The 18,458-nt window shown below is 51.0% G+C and overlaps 1 protein-coding gene across 1 annotated transcript; it reads right to left on the bottom strand.

Annotated features, from left to right (window-relative positions):
• Nucleotides 1–7,748: 7,748 nt before the first annotated feature.
• LOC135567765 (tripartite motif-containing protein 14-like) lies at nucleotides 7,749–18,019 on the bottom strand. The gene is made up of 4 exons (XM_065014988.1): nucleotides 18,007–18,019; nucleotides 9,621–10,436; nucleotides 9,436–9,495; nucleotides 7,749–9,204 (listed from the first exon to the last, which is right to left on the bottom strand). The coding sequence occupies exons 1-4, from the start codon at nucleotides 18,017–18,019 to the stop codon at nucleotides 8,663–8,665; spliced, it is 1,431 nt and encodes a 476-aa protein (XP_064871060.1). The 3' UTR covers nucleotides 7,749–8,662.
• Nucleotides 18,020–18,458: the final 439 nt, after the last annotated feature.

Genomic DNA, 18,458 nt, shown 5'->3' with positions numbered 1-18,458 from the left:
ATTACTGGCATCAGCCTTGTTTTTCTCTGGAGGCCAGGAAGGAGTTGGTATGATGTACATTACCGGCATAAGGCTTGTTTTTCTCTGGAGGCCAGGAAGGAGTTGGTATGATGTACATTACTGGCATCAGGCTTGTTTTTCTCTGGAGGCCAGGAAGGAGCTGGTATGATGTACATTACTGGCATCAGGCTTGTTTTTCTCTGGAGGCCAGGAAGGAGCTGGTATGATGTACATTACTGGCATCAGGCTTGTTTTTCTCTGGAGGCCAGGAAGGAGCTGGTATGATGTACATTACTGGCATCAGGCTTGTTTTTCTCTGGAGGCCAGGAAGGAGCTGGTATGATGTACATTACTGGCATCAGGCTTGTTTTTATCTGGAGGCCAGGAAGGAGCTGGTATGATGTACATTACTGGCATCAGGCTTGTTTTTCTCTGGAGGCCAGGACGGAGCTGGTATGATGTACATTACTGGCATCAGGCTTGTTTTTCTCTGGAGGCCAGGAAGGAGCTGGTATGATGTACATTACTGGCATCAGGCTTGTTTTTATCTGGAGGCCAGGAAGGAGCTGGTATGATGTACATTACTGGCATCAGGCTTGTTTTTATCTGGAGGCCAGGAAGGAGCTGGTATGATGTACATTACTGGCATCAGGCTTGTTTTTCTCTGGAGGCCAGGACGGAGCTGGTATGATGTACATTACTGGCATCAGGCTTGTTGTTCTCTGGAGGCCAGGAAGGAGCTGGTATGATGTACATTACTGGCATCAGGCTTGTTTTTATCTGGAGGCCAGGAAGGAGCTGGTATGATGTACATTACTGGCATCAGGCTTGTTTTTCTCTGGAGGCCAGGACGGAGCTGGTATGATGTACATTACTGGCATCAGGCTTGTTTTTCTCTGGAGGCCAGGAAGGAGCTGGTATGATGTACATTACTGGCATCAGGCTTGTTTTTATCTGGAGGCCAGGAAGGAGCTGGTATGATGTACATTACTGGCATCAGGCTTGTTTTTATCTGGAGGCCAGGAAGGAGCTGGTATGATGTACATTACTGGCATCAGGCTTGTTTTTCTCTGGAGGCCAGGACGGAGCTGGTATGATGTACATTACTGGCATCAGGCTTGTTGTTCTCTGGAGGCCAGGAAGGAGCTGGTATGATGTACATTACCGGCATAAGGCTTGTTTTTCTCTGGAGGCCAGGAAGGAGCTGGTACGATGTACATTACTGGCATAAGGCTTGTTGTTCTCTGGAGGCCAGGAAGGAGCTGGTATGATGTACATTACTGGCATCAGGCTTGTTTTTCTCTGGAGGCCAGGAAGGAGCTGGTATGATGTACATTACTGGCATCAGGCTTGTTTTTCTCTGGAGGCCAGGAAGGAGCTGGTATGATGTACATTACTGGCATCAGGCTTGTTTTTATCTGGAGGCCAGGAAGGAGCTGGTATGATGTACATTACTGGCATCAGGCTTGTTTTTATCTGGAGGCCAGGAAGGAGCTGGTATGATGTACATTACTGGCATCAGGCTTGTTTTTCTCTGGAGGCCAGGACGGAGCTGGTATGATGTACATTACTGGCATCAGGCTTGTTGTTCTCTGGAGGCCAGGAAGGAGCTGGTATGATGTACATTACTGGCATCAGGCTTGTTTTTATCTGGAGGCCAGGAAGGAGCTGGTATGATGTACATTACTGGCATCAGGCTTGTTTTTCTCTGGAGGCCAGGACGGAGCTGGTATGATGTACATTACTGGCATCAGGCTTGTTTTTCTCTGGAGGCCAGGAAGGAGCTGGTATGATGTACATTACTGGCATCAGGCTTGTTTTTATCTGGAGGCCAGGAAGGAGCTGGTATGATGTACATTACTGGCATCAGGCTTGTTTTTATCTGGAGGCCAGGAAGGAGCTGGTATGATGTACATTACTGGCATCAGGCTTGTTTTTCTCTGGAGGCCAGGACGGAGCTGGTATGATGTACATTACTGGCATCAGGCTTGTTGTTCTCTGGAGGCCAGGAAGGAGCTGGTATGATGTACATTACTGGCATCAGGCTTGTTTTTCTCTGGAGGCCAGGAAGGAGCTGGTATGATGTACATTACTGGCATCAGGCTTGTTTTTCTCTGGAGGCCAGGAAGGAGCTGGTATGATGTACATTACTGGCATCAGGCTTGTTTTTCTCTGGAGGCCAGGAAGGAGCTGGTATGATGTACATTACTGGCATCAGGCTTGTTTTTCTCTGGAGGCCAGGAAGGAGCTGGTATGATGTACATTACTGGCATCAGGTATGATGTACATTACTGGCATCAGGCTTGTTTTTCTCTGGAGGCCAGGAAGGAGCTGGTATGATGTACATTACTGGCATCAGGCTTGTTTTTCTCTGGAGGCCAGGACGGAGCTGGTATGATGTACATTACTGGCATCAGGCTTGTTGTTCTCTGGAGGCCAGGAAGGAGCTGGTATGATGTACATTACTGGCATCAGGCTTGTTGTTCTCTGGAGGCCAGGAAGGAGCTGGTATGATGTACATTACTGGCATCAGGCTTGTTGTTCTCTGGAGGCCAGGAAGGAGCTGGTATGATGTACATTACTGGCATCAGGCTTGTTGTTCTCTGGAGGCCAGGAAGGAGCTGGTATGATGTACATTACTGGCATCAGGCTTGTTGTTCTCTGGAGGCCAGGAAGGAGCTGGTATGATGTACATTACTGGCATCAGGCTTGTTGTTCTCTGGAGGCCAGGAAGGAGCTGGTATGATGTACATTACTGGCATCAGGCTTGTTGTTCTCTGGAGGCCAGGAAGGAGCTGGTATGATGTACATTACTGGCATCAGGCTTGTTTTTCTCTGGAGGCCAGGAAGGAGCTGGTATGATGTACATTACTGGCATCAGGCTTGTTTTTCTCTGGAGGCCAGGAAGGAGCTGGTATGATGTACATTACTGGCATCAGGCTTGTTTTTCTCTGGAGGCCAGGAAGGAGCTGGTATGATGTACATTACTGGCATCAGGCTTGTTGTTCTCTGGAGGCCAGGAAGGAGCTGGTATGATGTACATTACTGGCATCAGGCTTGTTGTTCTCTGGAGGCCAGGAAGGAGCTGGTATGATGTACATTACTGGCATCAGGCTTGTTGTTCTCTGGAGGCCAGGAAGGAGCTGGTATGATGTACATTACTGGCATCAGGCTTGTTGTTCTCTGGAGGCCAGGAAGGAGCTGGTACGATGTACATTACTGGCATCAGGCTTGTTGTTCTCTGGAGGCCATGAAGGAGCTGGTACGATGTACATTACTGGCATCAGGCTTGTTGTTCTCTGGAGGCCAGGAAGGAGCTGGTATGATGTACATTACTGGCATCAGGCTTGTTTTTCTCTGGAGGCCAGGAAGGAGCTGGTATGATGTACATTACTGGCATCAGGCTTGTTTTTCTCTGGAGGCCAGGAAGGAGCTGGTATGATGTACATTACTGGCATCAGGCTTGTTTTTCTCTGGAGGCCAGGAAGGAGCTGGTATGATGTACATTACTGGCATCAGGCTTGTTGTTCTCTGGAGGCCAGGAAGGAGCTGGTATGATGTACATTACTGGCATCAGGCTTGTTGTTCTCTGAGGCCAGGAAGGAGCTGGTATGATGTACATTACTGGCATCAGGCTTGTTGTTCTCTGGAGGCCAGGAAGGAGCTGGTATGATGTACATTACTGGCATCAGGCTTGTTGTTCTCTGGAGGCCAGGAAGGAGCTGGTACGATGTACATTACTGGCATCAGGCTTGTTGTTCTCTGGAGGCCAGGAAGGAGCTGGTACGATGTACATTACTGGCATCAGGCTTGTTGTTCTCTGGAGGCCAGGAAGGAGCTGGTATGATGTACATTACTGGCATCAGGCTTGTTGTTCTCTGGAGGCCAGGAAGGAGCTGGTATGATGTACATTACTGGCATCAGGCTTGTTGTTCTCTGGAGGCCAGGAAGGAGCTGGTATGATGTACATTACTGGCATCAGGCTTGTTGTTCTCTGGAGGCCAGGAAGGAGCTGGTATGATGTACATTACTGGCATCAGGCTTGTTGTTCTCTGGAGGCCAGGAAGGAGCTGGTATGATGTACATTACTGGCATCAGGCTTGTTGTTCTCTGGAGGCCAGGAAGGAGCTGGTATGATGTACATTACTGGCATCAGGCTTGTTGTTCTCTGGAGGCCAGGAAGGAGCTGGTATGATGTACATTACTGGCATCAGGCTTGTTGTTCTCTGGAGGCCAGGAAGGAGCTGGTACGATGTACATTACTGGCATCAGGCTTGTTGTTCTCTGGAGGCCAGGAAGGAGCTGGTATGATGTACATTACTGGCATCAGGCTTGTTGTTCTCTGGAGGCCAGGAAGGAGCTGGTACGATGTACATTACTGGCATCAGGCTTGTTGTTCTCTGGAGGCCAGGAAGGAGCTGGTACGATGTACATTACTGGCATCAGGCTTGTTGTTCTCTGGAGGCCAGGAAGGAGCTGGTACGATGTACATTACTGGCATCAGGCTTGTTGTTCTCTGGAGGCCAGGAAGGAGCTGGTACGATGTACATTACTGGCATCAGGCTTGTTGTTCTCTGGAGGCCAGGAAGGAGCTGGTATGATGTACATTACTGGCATCAGGCTTGTTGTTCTCTGGAGGCCAGGAAGGAGCTGGTACGATGTACATTACTGGCATCAGGCTTGTTGTTCTCTGGAGGCCAGGAAGGAGCTGGTACGATGTACATTACTGGCATCAGGCTTGTTGTTCTCTGGAGGCCAGGAAGGAGCTGGTATGATGTACATTACTGGCATCAGGCTTGTTGTTCTCTGGAGGCCAGGAAGGAGCTGGTACGATGTACATTACTGGCATCAGGCTTGTTGTTCTCTGGAGGCCAGGAAGGAGCTGGTACGATGTACATTACTGGCATCAGGCTTGTTGTTCTCTGGAGGCCAGGAAGGAGCTGGTACGATGTACATTACTGGCATCAGGCTTGTTGTTCTCTGGAGGCCAGGAAGGAGCTGGTACGATGTACATTACTGGCATCAGGCTTGTTGTTCTCTGGAGGCCAGGAAGGAGCTGGTACGATGTACATTACTGGCATCAGGCTTGTTGTTCTCTGGAGGCCAGGAAGGAGCTGGTATGATGTACATTACTGGCATCAGGCTTGTTGTTCTCTGGAGGCCAGGAAGGAGCTGGTACGATGTACATTACTGGCATCAGGCTTGTTGTTCTCTGGAGGCCAGGAAGGAGCTGGTACGATGTACATTACTGGCATCAGGCTTGTTGTTCTCTGGAGGCCAGGAAGGAGCTGGTACGATGTACATTACTGGCATCAGGCTTGTTGTTCTCTGGAGGCCAGGAAGGAGCTGGTACGATGTACATTACTGGCATCAGGCTTGTTGTTCTCTGGAGGCCAGGAAGGAGCTGGTACGATGTACATTACTGGCATCAGGCTTGTTGTTCTCTGGAGGCCAGGAAGGAGCTGGTACGATGTACATTACTGGCATCAGGCTTGTTGTTCTCTGGAGGCCAGGAAGGAGCTGGTACGATGTACATTACTGGCATCAGGCTTGTTGTTCTCTGGAGGCCAGGAAGGAGCTGGTATGATGTACATTACTGGCATCAGGCTTGTTGTTCTCTGGAGGCCAGGAAGGAGCTGGTACGATGTACATTACTGGCATCAGGCTTGTTGTTCTCTGGAGGCCAGGAAGGAGCTGGTACGATGTACATTACTGGCATCAGGCTTGTTGTTCTCTGGAGGCCAGGAAGGAGCTGGTACGATGTACATTACTGGCATCAGGCTTGTTGTTCTCTGGAGGCCAGGAAGGAGCTGGTACGATGTACATTACTGGCATCAGGCTTGTTGTTCTCTGGAGGCCAGGAAGGAGCTGGTACGATGTACATTACTGGCATCAGGCTTGTTGTTCTCTGGAGGCCAGGAAGGAGCTGGTACGATGTACATTACTGGCATCAGGCTTGTTGTTCTCTGGAGGCCAGGAAGGAGCTGGTACGATGTACATTACTGGCATCAGGCTTGTTGTTCTCTGGAGGCCAGGAAGGAGCTGGTACGATGTACATTACTGGCATCAGGCTTGTTGTTCTCTGGAGGCCAGGAAGGAGCTGGTACGATGTACATTACTGGCATCAGGCTTGTTGTTCTCTGGAGGCCAGGAAGGAGCTGGTACGATGTACATTACTGGCATCAGGCTTGTTGTTCTCTGGAGGCCAGGAAGGAGCTGGTACGATGTACATTACTGGCATCAGGCTTGTTGTTCTCTGGAGGCCAGGAAGGAGCTGGTACGATGTACATTACTGGCATCAGGCTTGTTGTTCTCTGGAGGCCAGGAAGGAGCTGGTATGATGTACATTACTGGCATCAGGCTTGTTGTTCTCTGGAGGCCAGGAAGGAGCTGGTACGATGTACATTACTGGCATCAGGCTTGTTGTTCTCTGGAGGCCAGGAAGGAGCTGGTACGATGTACATTACTGGCATCAGGCTTGTTGTTCTCTGGAGGCCAGGAAGGAGCTGGTACGATGTACATTACTGGCATCAGGCTTGTTGTTCTCTGGAGGCCAGGAAGGAGCTGGTACGATGTACATTACTGGCATCAGGCTTGTTGTTCTCTGGAGGCCAGGAAGGAGCTGGTATGATGTACATTACTGGCATCAGGCTTGTTGTTCTCTGGAGGCCAGGAAGGAGCTGGTACGATGTACATTACTGGCATCAGGCTTGTTGTTCTCTGGAGGCCAGGAAGGAGCTGGTACGATGTACATTACTGGCATCAGGCTTGTTGTTCTCTGGAGGCCAGGAAGGAGCTGGTATGATGTACATTACTGGCATCAGGCTTGTTGTTCTCTGGAGGCCAGGAAGGAGCTGGTACGATGTACATTACTGGCATCAGGCTTGTTGTTCTCTGGAGGCCAGGAAGGAGCTGGTACGATGTACATTACTGGCATCAGGCTTGTTGTTCTCTGGAGGCCAGGAAGGAGCTGGTACGATGTACATTACTGGCATCAGGCTTGTTGTTCTCTGGAGGCCAGGAAGGAGCTGGTACGATGTACATTACTGGCATCAGGCTTGTTGTTCTCTGGAGGCCAGGAAGGAGCTGGTACGATGTACATTACTGGCATCAGGCTTGTTTTTATTTTTTATATATTTTATATATATATATATTTTATATTTTTTTTCTATATTTGCAGGCTGTATGTATGTTTAAGGTAAAATAAATACTACAATAAAAAAATACTGTATGTAGAACCATAGTAAAGATCAGTATGGACTATCAATACAGATACTGTATGTTGAACCATAGTAAAGACCAGTATGGACTATCAATACAGGTACTGTATGTTGAACCATAGTAAAGATCAGTATGGACTATCAATACAGATACTGTATGTAGAACCATAGTAAAGATCAGTATGGACTATCAATACAGATACTGTATGTAGAACCATAGTAAAGATCAGTATGGACTATCAATACAGATACTGTATGTAGAACCATAGTAAAGATCAGTATGGACACAATACACAATACATTTACAAGTTAAAGACACACCTTGGAATAAATAACAAAGGAAAACTATTACTAGATGATGTTGAGTGTTTTTATTATTTCCCATCACCATAAATCATATTTAATCACTGAACAGTAGCAGACCTAACTTCATCTGTTCCTGACTCTGGATAGTGGATTAAAAAGACCATCAATCTCCAATGATATTAAAGTACTATTCTGAACATTCCTGATATACTGAGTGGCAAGTCAAGATATCTGCTGGTTTTATTGTTTGGTCAACAGCACCACCTGCTGGACAGGTTTAATGTTGCTGGACTGAGCAGTATGGGAGGATGAAAGATGACACATTTAGGGCCGGTTTCCTGGACATCTGTAACGGCGTTCTTCGTTTGTAGAAAGAGAGTCGGACCGAAATGCAGCGTTACTCATGATCTTTAATAAAGGAAATAGCGATACATGAAATAACTGTGAGATACAAAACAACAAACGGAACGTAAATTCTTATTACAGCCTATCTGGTGAACACTACACAGAGACAGGGACAATCACCCACCAATACAAAGTGAACTCAGGCTACCTAAATACGGTTCCCAATCCGAGACAACGAGAAGCACCTGACTCTTAATTGAGAACCGCCTCAGGCAGCCAAGCCTAACTAGACACACCCCTAATATCATGCAAAATCCCAATGCTAATACAACCCCAATACGAACCCAACACATAAACCCATGTCACACCCTGGCCTGACCAACTATATAACGAAATACACAAAATACAATGACCAAGGCGTGACAACATCTACATTGAACATACTGTTTAGTCCAGGACTAGGATGAATCTGTGTCTGGGAAACCAGACCATATAGTTTAGTAGAAAGTAAGTGATACCAGCTTGTAGTGGGCTGACTAGTCCTGAATTGTCCTTTAGTTCCTGGACCATTTTCCATGCAGCTCCAGGTGACAGAGAACACATCAATTAGGACCGAGCCAACAAGCTGATCAATGATACTGAGGAGAATTACATAGAGACAGAGAACCAACTGAGAAAACATATCAATGGTTCTGAATGACAACCAATATACATCAACACCAGACATCATGATTCATGGAAATGTACAAGATTAAAACATTGCATTGCATTTTAATTAATAACAAATCAGTTTACAGTTTAACCAGCTCAGCAGTATCAGTGAGACCAAAAAAATATCCCATCCCAAACCCAGGATAGAGGGGCTGAGTGAATGTGGTCTGGACTCTGTGGAGGAGTGTCATTGTGTCAGAGACACTGTAGAAGGACAGAGTACCTGCCTTGTGATCCAGGTACACTCCTACTCTGGAGGACTGAGGGCCTGATACTTTAGTCACAACATTATTGTGTCTGAAACAATAACCACCACTATAGTAATATAAACTCCAGGACTTGTTATTGAGTCCAAATCCACCATGATCCTCTCCACCATCATCCTCTGTTCTGTTGATGTGTTTATATGAGACTGCTGTAACAACATAACCAGTCCTCTCCACCTCCCAGTAACAGCGTCCAGACAGACCCTCTCTACACAGAACCTGCCTGTTGTCGGTGAATCTGTCTGGATGGTCAGGATATGGTTGGACTTGGCCTGTATTGGTCACCTTTCTGTTCCCTTTAGACAGAGAGAGGCGTATGTGTGCTGTGTTTGGGTCCAGTGTGAGCTGACAGGAATCTGGGAGAAGAGCAGAGACCAAAGAGGGGAGTCAGAACAATAAGTTAAGTCAGATACTGTATCTACCCTGTCTTTGATTAGAGCACAGCAGAGATCAAATCAGAGAAATATGAGGAGTCAGATAGATACCCAGTCTTTGATTAGATCTACTATTGCTATATATTTCTAGAGGTATTGTTAGGAGTGTCAGTAAAAAGAGACTGTTAGTTACTTCACAATAAAGAGACTCACATTGTAACAACTGTTCTCTGGTCTTGGGCTCTGGAGGCAGTACAACATCCACTATATTCACTACAGACACACAAACACATTGACAGAGAGAGGGAATGTTATCATCAGACCATATTCCACATGTATTTGACTAGTAGGGAACTTTCAATGGTCTAAAGTTGATGTTCTTATTGTTTTCAACACACCTGTAGTGGAGATCTTGGTCCATTCTCCTTTAATGAAGTCTTCTAGTTTCTCTCTCAGTTCAGACACAGTCTTACTCACATCTCCAAAGAACTGAAGAGGACGGACAACGATGCTGGGTAAGTCTGAAGATACACTGATACTGGAGAGAGACGGATACCTCTGGAGAGAGAGAGAGAGAGAGAGAGAGACTGATACCTCTGGAGAGGGAGAGAGAGAGAGAGAGAGAGAGAGACTGATAACTCTGGAGAGAGAGAGAGACTGATAACTCTGGAGAGAGAGAGAGAGAGACTGATAACTCTGGAGAGAGAGAGAGAGAGACTGATCTCTGGAGAGAGAGAGAGAGACTGATACCTCTGGAGAGAGAGACTGACAGAGAGAGAGAGAGAGAGGGACGGACAGAGAGAGCGAGGGACGGACAGAGAGAGAGAGAGGGACGGACGGACAGAGAGAGAGGGACGGACAGAGAGAGAGAGAGGGGCGGACAGAGAGAGAGAGGGACGGACAGAGAGAGAGAGAGGGTCGGACAGAGAGAGAGAGAGGGTCGGACGGACAGAGCGAGGGACGGACAGAGGGGCGGACAGAGGGGCGGACAGAGGGGCGGACAGAGAGAGCGAGGGACGGACAGAGGGGCGGACAGAGAGAGCGAGGGGCGGACAGAGAGAGAGAGGGGCGGACAGAGAGAGAGAGAGGGACGGACAGAGAGAGAGAGAGGGACGGACAGAGAGAGAGAGGGACGGACAGAGAGAGAGAGAGAGGGACGGACGGACAGAGAGAGAGAGGGACGGACGGACAGAGAGAGAGAGGGACGGACAGAGAGAGAGGTTACAGAGAGAGAGAGAGGGACGGACAGAGAGAGAGAGAGGGACGGACAGAGAGAGAGAGGGACGGACAGAGAGAGAGAGAGGGACGGACAGAGAGAGAGAGAGGGACGGACAGAGAGAGAGAGAGGGACGGACGGACAGAGAGAGAGGGACGGACAGAGAGGGACGGACAGAGAGGGACGGACAGAGAGAGGGACGGACGGACAGAGAGAGGGACGGACGGACAGAGAGAGGGACGGACGGACAGAGAGAGAGGGACGGACGGACAGAGAGAGAGGGACGGACAGAGAGAGGGACGGACGGACAGAGAGAGGGACGGACGGACAGAGAGAGGGACGGACGGACGGACAGAGAGAGAGGGGTTACAGAGAGAGAGAGAGGGACGGACAGAAAGAGAGGGGTTACAGAGAGAGAGAGAGGGACGGACAGAGAGAGAGGGACGGACAGAGAGGGACGGACAGAGAGAGGGACGGACGGACAGAGAGAGAGGGACGGACAGAGAGAGAGGGACGGACAGAGAGAGGGACGGACGGAGAGAGGGACGGACGGACAGAGAGAGGGACGGACGGACAGAGAGAGAGGGGTTACAGAGAGAGAGAGAGGGACGGACAGAGAGAGAGAGAGGGACGGACAGAGAGAGAGAGAGACGGACGGACAGAGAGAGAGAGAGGGACGGACGGACAGAGAGAGAGAGGGACGGACAGAGAGAGAGGTTACAGAGAGAGAGAGGGGTTACAGAGAGAGAGAGGGACGGACAGAGAGAGAGAGAGGGACGGACCGAGAGAGAGAGAGAGGGACGGACAGAGAGAGAGAGAGGGGACGGACAGAGAGAGAGAGAGGGGACGGACGGACAGAGAGAGAGGGGACGGACGGACAGAGAGAGGGACGGACGGACAGAGAGAGGGACGGACGGACAGAGAGAGAGAGAGGGACGGACGGACAGAGAGAGAGAGAGGGACGGACGGACAGAGAGAGAGAGAGGGACGGACGGACAGAGAGAGAGAGAGGGACGGACAGAGAGAGAGAGAGGGACGGACAGAGAGAGAGAGAGGGACGGACAGAGAGAGAGGGACGGACAGAGAGAGAGAGAGGGACGGACAGAGAGAGAGAGGCGGACGGACAGAGAGAGAGGGGCGGACGGACAGAGAGAGAGAGGGGCGGACAGAGAGAGAGAGAGAGAGGGACGGACAGAGAGAGAGAGGGACGGACAGAGAGAGAGAGAGGGACGGACAGAGAGAGAGAGAGAGAGAGGGACGGACAGAGAGAGAGAGAGGGACGGACAGAGAGAGAGAGAGGGACGGACAGAGAGAGAGAGAGGGACGGACAGAGAGAGAGAGAGGGACGGACAGAGAGAGAGAGAGGGACGGACGGACAGAGAGAGAGGGACGGACGGACAGAGAGAGACGGACGGACGGACAGAGAGAGAGGGACGGACAGAGAGGGACGGACAGAGAGAGGGACGGACGGACAGAGAGAGGGACGGACGGACAGAGAGAGAGGGACGGACGGACAGAGAGAGAGGGACAGACAGAGAGAGGGACGGACGGACAGAGAGAGGGACGGACGGACAGAGAGAGGGACGGACGGACGGACAGAGAGACGGACGGACAGAGAGAGAGGGGTTACAGAGAGAGAGAGAGGGACGGACAGAGAGAGAGGGGTTACAGAGAGAGAGGGACGGACGGACAGAGAGAGAGGGACGGACAGAGAGGGACGGACAGAGAGAGGGACGGACGGACAGAAAGAGAGGGACGGACGGACAGAAAGAGAGGGACGGACAGAGAGAGGGACGGACGGACAGAGAGAGGGACGGACGGACAGAGAGAGGGACGGACGGACAGAGAGAGAGGGGTTACAGAGAGAGAGAGAGGGACGGACAGAGAGAGAGAGGTTACAGAGAGAGAGAGAGGGACGGACGGACAGAGAGAGAGGGATGGACGGACGGACAGAGAGAGAGAGAGGGACGGACGGACAGAGAGAGAGGGGCAGACAGAGAGAGAGAGGGACGGACGGACAGAGAGAGAGAGAGGGACGGACGGACAGAGAGAGAGAGAGAGAGGGGCGGACGGACAGAGAGAGAGAGGGACGGACAGAGAGAGAGTTGGACGGACGGACAGAGAGAGAGAGGGACGGACAGAGAGAGAGACTGATAACTCTGGAGAGAGAGAGAGAGAGAGACTGATACCTCTGGAGAGGGAGAGAGAGAGAGAGACTGATAACTCTGGAGAGAGAGAGAGAGAGAGAGACTGATAACTCTGGAGAGAGAGAGAGAGAGAGACTGATAACTCTGGAGAGAGAGAGAGAGAGAGAGACTGATCTCTGGAGAGAGAGAGAGAGACTGATACCTCTGGAGAGAGAGACTGACAGAGAGAGAGAGAGAGGGACGGACAGAGAGAGCGAGGGACGGACAGAGAGAGAGAGAGGGACGGACGGACAGAGAGAGAGGGACGGACAGAGAGAGAGGGACGGACAGAGAGAGAGGGACGGACAGAGAGAGAGAGAGGGGCGGACAGAGAGAGAGAGAGGGGCGGACAGAGAGAGCGAGGGACGGACAGAGAGAGAGAGAGGGACGGACGGACAGAGAGAGAGGGACGGACAGAGAGAGAGGGACGGACAGAGAGAGAGGGACGGACAGAGAGAGAGAGAGGGGCGGACAGAGAGAGAGAGAGGGGCGGACAGAGAGAGAGAGAGGGGCGGACAGAGAGAGAGAGAGGGACGGACGGACAGAGAGAGAGGGACGGACAGAGAGAGCGAGGGACGGACAGAGGGGCGTACAGAGGGGCGGACAGAGAGAGCGAGCGACGGACAGAGAGAGCGAGGGACGGACAGAGGGGCGGACAGAGAGAGCGAGGGACGGACAGAGGGGCGGACAGAGAGAGAGAGGGGCGGACAGAGAGAGAGAGAGGGACGGACAGAGAGAGAGAGAGGGACGGACAGAGAGAGAGAGAGAGAGACGGACGGACAGAGAGAGAGAGGGACGGACGGACAGAGAGAGAGGTTACAGAGAGAGAGAGGGGTTACAGAGAGAGAGAGAGGGACGGACAGAGAGAGAGAGAGGGACGGACAGAGAGAGAGAGAGAGGGACGGACAGAGAGAGAGAGAGGGGACGGACAGAGAGAGAGAGAGGGGACGGACGGACAGAGAGAGAGGGGACGGACGGACAGAGAGAGGGGACGGACGGACAGAGAGAGGGACGGACGGACAGAGAGAGAGAGAGAGAGAGGGACGGACCGAGAGAGAGAGAGGGACGGACGGACCGAGAGAGAGAGAGGGACGGACAGAGAGAGAGAGAGGGACGGACAGAGAGAGAGAGGGACGGACAGAGAGAGAGAGGGACGGACAGAGAGAGAGAGAGGGACGGACAGAGAGAGAGGCGGACGGACAGAGAGAGAGAGGGGCGGACAGAGAGAGAGAGAGAGGGACGGACAGAGAGAGAGAGAGAGGGACGGACAGAGAGAGAGAGAGAGGGACGGACAGAGAGAGAGAGGGACGGACAGAGAGAGAGAGAGGGACGGACAGAGAGAGAGAGAGGGACGGACAGAGAGAGAGAGAGGGACGGACGGACAGAGAGAGAGGGACGGACGGACAGAGAGAGAGGGACGGACAGAGAGGGACGGACAGAAGGAGGGACGGACGGACAGAGAGAGAGGGACGGACGGACAGAGAGAGAGGGACGGACAGAGAGAGAGGGACGGACAGAGAGAGAGGGACGGACAGAGAGAGAGGGGTTACAGAGAGAGAGAGAGGGACGGACAGAGAGAGAGGGGTTACAGAGAGAGAGAGAGGGACGGACAGAGAGAGAGAGGTTACAGAGAGAGAGGGACGGACGGACAGAGAGAGAGGGACGGACAGAGAGGGACGGACAGAGAGAGGGACGGACGGACAGAGAGAGAGGGACGGACAGAGAGAGAGGGACGGACAGAGAGAGGGACGGACGGACAGAGAGAGGGACGGACGGACAGAGAGAGGGACGGACGGACAGAGAGAGAGGGGTTACAGAGAGAGAGAGAGGGACGGACAGAGAGAGAGAGGTTACAGAGAGAGAGAGAGGGACGGACGGACAGAGAGAGAGGGATGGACGGACGGACAGAGAGAGAGAGAGGGACGGACGGAGAGAGAGAGAGAGAGGGACGGACAGAGAGAGAGAGAGGGACGGACGGACAGAGAGAGAGGGGCGGACGGACAGAGAGAGAGAGGGACGGACAGAGAGAGAGTTGGACGGACGGACAGAGAGAGAGAGGGACGGACAGAGAGAGAGAGGGACGGACAGATAGAGAGAGAGGGACGGACGGACGGACAGAGAGAGAGGGACGGACGGACAGAGAGAGAGGGGCAACCAGAGAGAGAGAGGGGCGGACGGACAGAGAGAGAGGGGCGGACAGAGAGAGAGAGGGGCGGACGGACAGAGAGAGAGGGGGGCGGACGGACAGAGAGAGAGAGGGGCGGACAGAGAGAGAGAGAGGGGCGGACAGAGAGAGAGAGGGGTTACAGACAGAGAAAGGGACGGACGGACAGAGAGAGGGGGCGGACAGAGAGAGAGAGGGACGGACGGACAGAGAGAGAGGGGCGGACGGACAGAGAGAGAGAGGGGCGGACAGAGAGAGAGAGAGAGGGGCGGACAGAGAGAGAGAGGGGGCGGACAGACAGAGAAAGGGACGGACGGACAGAGAGAGGGGCGGACAGAGAGAGAGAGGGACGGACAGAGAGAGAGAGAGGGACGGACAGAGAGAGAGAGAGGGACGGACGGACAGAGAGAGAGGGGCGGACGGACAGAGAGAGAGAGGGACGGACAGAGAGAGAGTTGGACGGACAGAGAGAGAGAGAGAGGGACGGACAGAGAGAGAGAGGGACGGACAGAGAGAGAGAGAGGGACGGACGGACGGACAGAGAGAGACCGACGGACGGACAGAGAGAGAGGGGCAACCAGAGAGAGAGAGGGGCGGACGGACAGAGAGAGAGGGGCGGACAGAGAGAGAGAGGGGCGGACGGACAGAGAGAGAGGGGCGGACGGACAGAGAGAGAGAGGGGCGGACAGAGAGAGAGAGAGGGGCGGACAGAGAGAGAGAGGGGCGGACAGACAGAGAAAGGGACGGACGGACAGAGAGAGGGGCGGACAGAGAGAGAGAGGGACGGACAGAGAGAGAGAGAGGGGCGGACAGAGAGAGAGAGAGGGGCGGACAGAGAGAGAGAGAGGGGCGGACAGAGAGAGAGAGGGGCGGACAGAGAGAGAGAGGGGCGTACAGAGAGAGAGGGACGGACAGAGAGAGGGAGGGACGGACAGAGAGAGAGAGAGAGGGGGCGGACAGAGAGAGAGAGAGAGGGGCGGACAGACAGAGAGAGGGGGCGGACAGACAGAGAGAGGGGCGGACAGACAGAGAGAGAGAGGGGTTGACAGAGAGAGAGGGACGGACAGAGAGAGAGAGAGAGGGACAGAGAGAGAGAGGGACGGACAGAGAGAGGGACGGACAGAGAGAGACGGACAGAGAGAGGGACGGACAGAGAGAGGGACGGACAGAGAGAGAGAGGGGGCGGACAGAGAGAGAGAGAGAGGGGCGGACAGAGAGAGAGAGAGGGGCGGACAGAGAGAGAGAGAGGGGAGGACAGACAGAGAGAGGGGCGGACAGACAGAGAGAGAGGGACAGAGAGAGAGGGACGGACAGAGAGAGGGACGGACAGAGAGAGGGACGGACAGAGAGAGAGAGGGACGGACAGAGAGAGAGAGAGAGGGGCGGACAGAGAGAGAGGGGCGGACAGAGAGAGAGAGAGAGGGACAGAGAGAGAGAGAGAGGCGGACAGAGAGAGAGAGATTTAAATGTTTTTTTAGAGTGAAGTACATCGAAAAAATCAAGAGAAAACTGCAAGACTCAATAGAAGACAAAACAAGGTACAAACCAAAAAGACAGGCTTTTAAAAAAGTAACTATTTTTCATAAAATTGTACAGTTATCTTAGCTAGCTGAATTGCTAGCTGAATTGTTTACTTGTTGCTAAGCAGTTGCTAGGGTCTCTCCTGGAAGAAGCTAGCTAGCTTACAAAGAATAACAAAAAATATCTAGTTAATATCTAGTTAACCTGTTGCTTCTACTCGGGACGCTTGCGTCCCAACTAGAGCTCTGGAAATGCAAATGCACTACGCTAAATGCTAATAGTATTAGTTAAAACTCAAAAGTTCATTAAAATACACATGCAGGGTATCGAATTAAAGCTACACTCGTTGTGAATCCAGGCAACAAGTCAGATTTTTAAAATGCTTTTCGGCGAAAGCATGAGAAGCTATTATCTGATAGCATGCAACACCCCAAAAGACCCACAGGGGACGTAAACAAAATAATTAGCATTTCGGCGTTACACAAACCGCACAATAAAATAGAAAACATTCATTACCTTTCACCATCTTCTTTGTTGGCACTCCTAGATGTCCCATAAACACTATTTGGGTCTTTATTTCATTAAATCGGTCCATATAAAGCCTAGATATCGTTATATGTAGACTGTGTGATAAACGAAAAAGTTTGTTTCAAAACGTAACGTCATTTTTTTAAATTCAAAAAGTCGACGATAAACTTTCACAAAACACTTCGAAATACGTTTGTAATGCAACTTTAGGTATTAGTAAACGTTAATAAGCGATAAAATTCATCAGGAGGCGATGTAAAGATCATTAGCTGTCCGTCTGGAAAAATGTCCGGCTAGAAACTCAACGAAAATATCCGGTCCTAGACCGGATTAGATACGGTGTCCTGTATGTGTTTGACCAAGAAAAAACTCGAAGGGAAATGACAAGACTCTAGACACCCTGTGGAAGCTGTAGGTACTGCAACCTCAGGCAATTAATTGTGGTTCACGTTTATCAATGGGTTCAAGTAGCGCATGGATATATTTTCCCCATTTTCAGTGATCAGTTTTTCCTGTGCTTTTCGATGTAAATGCCGTTCTGGTAAAGCCACAGCAGTGATTTAACCAGTCTTTTAAACGCCTGAGTGTTTTCTATCCACACAGACTAAGCAAATGCATATACTATATTCCTGGCATGAGTAGCAGGGCGCTGAAATGTTGCGCGATTTTTAACAGAATGTTAAAAAAAGTAGAGGGTCGACTGAAGAGGTTAACAGAAGAAAGGAAGACAAAATAAGGACAGAAGAAAAAGGAAAAGAAAAAGGACAACAAAGTGAAACCTCTAAAGAAACAAGAGACCATAATACAAGAAACAGCACTATAGAGAGATAGAAGAAATACACAACATTACTTTATAAGGACTGAATTCTAACATAATTCTGCCAAGCTTGATACAGCTTCAACTAGCACCGACGTGTCAAGTGAGAGGTGTCAAAGCCCATTAGCCCAACAATGGCAGGAGAGTCACACAGTCTACCCAACCAAATGGAGAGGCCTTAGAAGCTCCCTCCTGCTGTTCAGAGGTAATTAAAATACAGTACCCTGTGCATGTAAAGAATAATAAGGCAAGAAAAGATTACAAAATGAAGCTCCTTATGGAAAATCAAGAGACATTTTTTGCTGACTATTACAAAAATGGGAACATCAGCAACCTTATCTTCCACACAAACCATCCCCTGGCATGGCACAGTGCTATATTAGCACACTACCCTCTTGTTACGAGAGCGGGGATTAACGAGGGGTGGAAACTCAGAATACTTGATAACGAGGACTCTGAGTCAAGTAATATAAATATCTATAAGTCCGGAACAGTAATGGCACAGGGTAATCACAAACAGTTTCAGCTGGACTTTCACCTAATCAAAGAATTAGCCCAGCAGGAGAAGCTCTCCCTTGATAAAGATACCCCCACACCGAGCGGGTCAGACCAGACCTCTTCATTATGTAACCCCACAGACGAGCAACCCCCAGCAGAGAGTCAACCTCCCAGCACAGATTACCACTCCCTCATTGAAATGAAGGACAAATTCACCCAGCTGGAGATAAGGCAGGTGGAGCTGGAACAGCAGGTGATTACACTTCAGTCAGCACAGACCCAGACAACAGTCCAGCACAACAACAG

This window comes from Oncorhynchus nerka, unplaced genomic scaffold (genome assembly GCF_034236695.1).
Source record: "Oncorhynchus nerka isolate Pitt River unplaced genomic scaffold, Oner_Uvic_2.0 unplaced_scaffold_1825, whole genome shotgun sequence".
NCBI classification, from domain to species: Eukaryota; Metazoa; Chordata; class Actinopteri; order Salmoniformes; family Salmonidae; genus Oncorhynchus; species Oncorhynchus nerka.
This window is presented reverse-complemented; position numbering and strand designations above follow the sequence as displayed.